Source organism: Nestor notabilis, unplaced genomic scaffold, assembly GCF_000696875.1.
Source record: "Nestor notabilis isolate BGI_N333 unplaced genomic scaffold, ASM69687v1 scaffold3264, whole genome shotgun sequence".
Taxonomy (NCBI): domain Eukaryota; kingdom Metazoa; phylum Chordata; class Aves; order Psittaciformes; family Psittacidae; genus Nestor; species Nestor notabilis.
In genome coordinates, this window is record NW_009926711.1 from 39,564 (window position 1) to 42,036 (window position 2,473).

A 2,473-nucleotide genomic window follows, 5' to 3' on the forward strand; every position below is an offset into this window, starting at 1 on the left:
TTGTGGGGCAAGCCTGTGACCCACTTTCTTTGGGGCTGGGGAAATACCAGCTGGGGGAGGGAAGCAGCTCACCCAGCACACTCAGCAAACTGGGGCAGGACCCAGCATCACCTATGAGAGGAGGAGGCATTGCCCAGACAGATGCCAGCGTGGCTCTTCCTGAGGGGTGGGTTTTGGGAGCACGCAGCCCTCAGGGCTGTGCTGGGCCCCCAGCCCAGCAGTGGGGAGCACCCAGACAGAGGGAGAGCCCGTGTGCCTGGAGAAAGCCCTTTCGGCAAGTTTGGGGACTTTGTGAGCCTTCCTAAGGCCCCCCACCTCCAGCATCAGGAGGGAGCAGGCTCAGAGGTCCAGGGGATCTCAGCAGCCCCATGGCCCCCACTGTGACCTGCACATCCCCAGCATCCTGGGGGTGACCTCTTCCTGTGCCCCCAGGGGTGGGACAGGTTTGTGGCTGGGGTGCCCCATGCTTGGGCACCATGTCCCCATGCTGTCCTTGACAAGCATCGGGAAGGGTGCTGAGCACTGTGGGGCTGCCTGGGGATGGGTAACACCCCACATACCAACCCACAGGGGCTCAACACAACACGACACCCGCTCTCTACCCGAGGCGACACAGAAACAGGTTACTGCACCCATCCTGCACACAGGCAGCACGTCCCGGGCAACACAGCACACCTCAACATGCCACACAGGCAATGGCACATCCAGACAGCACGACAGAGGAAGCATGGACAAGCCTGGGCCTCCACAGCAGGTAGGTGTGGGGCCACGAGTGTGGCCACGGGGCAATGACACACATGGAGCCCACAGCTATTTACCTTCTCTGTCCCCTTGCCATGTTTTCTCAAGAGCGTGCCCTGTAGAAGCAATGTCAGAGGTTGAGAGGTGGGGTGGGGAGACAGCATGGGACGGGACACAGGGAGAGCAGGACAAGGCTGGGCACGTGGGGTGGCCACGAGCTGGTGACAAAGACATCGCTGAGCTCCTCAAGGACAGTCAGGGCCAGTGGGGAAATGGTCCCTCTTGGGGTGCTGAGCCCATGGTGGACTGGTCCCCGTTGGGATACAGGGCTTTTGGGGGACTGGTCCACAGGGGGATGCTGGGTCAGTGAGGGACGGGTGTCTTTGGTATGCTTGGCCAACTGGTTCTCACTGGAACACACAATATCACGCTGATGGGGAACCACTTCCCACGCAGGGGTGCTGGGCTTATGGTAGCTGGTTCTTGCTGGGATACAGGGGATGCTGAGCACATGGGGGACTGGTCCCCAGTGGGATACAGGGAGGCAGGATCCAGGTGGCAGAAGCCTCTGGTGCCCCCACGTTCCCCTACAACACTGGGGAGGAGACAGGGAGGGGGCAGCTGTACTTGAGTTTCACACGCGCGTTCTGGTCCATGCAGTGCTGGGCCCTGTGACAACCCCACACTGACCCAGGCCAAGAAGAATGGCAAAATGGGGCAGCAGTGCCATGTGGAGGGTTCCCAACCAGCCTCTCAGGACCCTGCACCCTGAGTGAGCTGACACCATCCTAGTCCCCTGATAGCCTCAGCAAATCTGAGCCCATGGGGTCCCCCGTGGGGCCTGAGGGGAGGCTCAGCTCAGGCTGACCCAGGGTCTCTCCAAATGCTGCTGTTGGAAAGAAATGGTGCTGGGGGACAGGGGACAGTCATTTGTCCCCACAGGGACTGGCACCAGCACCCAACCACCAGAACCCACACCACTACTCCTTGCAAAGGTACCCGTGGTCAAAGCAGGGGTGGGAGCAGGACTGGGGGTGGACGTGGCCCTTCCTTTGTCCCACAAGGCATAAGCCCATGGCCACAGACTGAGCAGAAGAGGACAAAAGGAAACTGCTCAGTCAAAGCCATGCAGGGACTCAGCAGTAACGCCAAGAAGGGAACCCAGGACTCCAGGCTCCCAGTGCCATATCCCAGCCAAGGAAAAAGTCCCACAACTCATGCCAGCAACTTGACCCACCACTGAGCAACCGGACCAGGGACTGTTGTGTCCCAGGGAGATGCTCCTCTCCACAGGCAGGAAAGCCTCTGCCTTCAACCCATACCATAGCCACCCCCCAGCCAGAGCCTCAAGGGGAAACTGAGGCACAAGGGGTCAGGGAGAGCAACCCTGACTGCCAGGCACACACCACTCCCCCTACTCATGTTTCCAGTGGCCTCAGCATGAAACAAGACAGGATCAGCCTGGATTTGACTGTCCCTGATTACATGGCACTGCTCCATTCCGTTGCCCTGACACCCCATCACTAACCCTTGTACTTCCCCACATCCAGCTTCCTTGAGTCTCTCCACGACCTTTCTTTCCGCCCCCAAACCCAGGCAAATGCCCACCAGGAGCCAGTGCCAAGCGGGCAGTACAAGGAGGGGGACCACAGAGGTGGGCTGCATCAGGAGCCGAAGGAGGGTGTGGGCAGGGTGCGGGCAGCCACACGAGGAAGGAACCGGCGGGGGCAGG

At 60.4% G+C, this 2,473-nt stretch overlaps 1 protein-coding gene across 1 annotated transcript in view; it reads right to left on the reverse strand.

Moving 5' to 3' along the window:
• UNC13A (unc-13 homolog A (C. elegans)) overlaps positions 1 to 2,473 on the reverse strand; it is a gene marked incomplete at its 5' end in the record, with an annotated part of 18,666 nt that overhangs the window by 5,393 nt on the left and 10,800 nt on the right. The window contains 1 exon segment of the mRNA XM_010013673.1: positions 819 to 857. Within this exon segment, the coding sequence (XP_010011975.1) occupies positions 819 to 857 (39 nt within the window).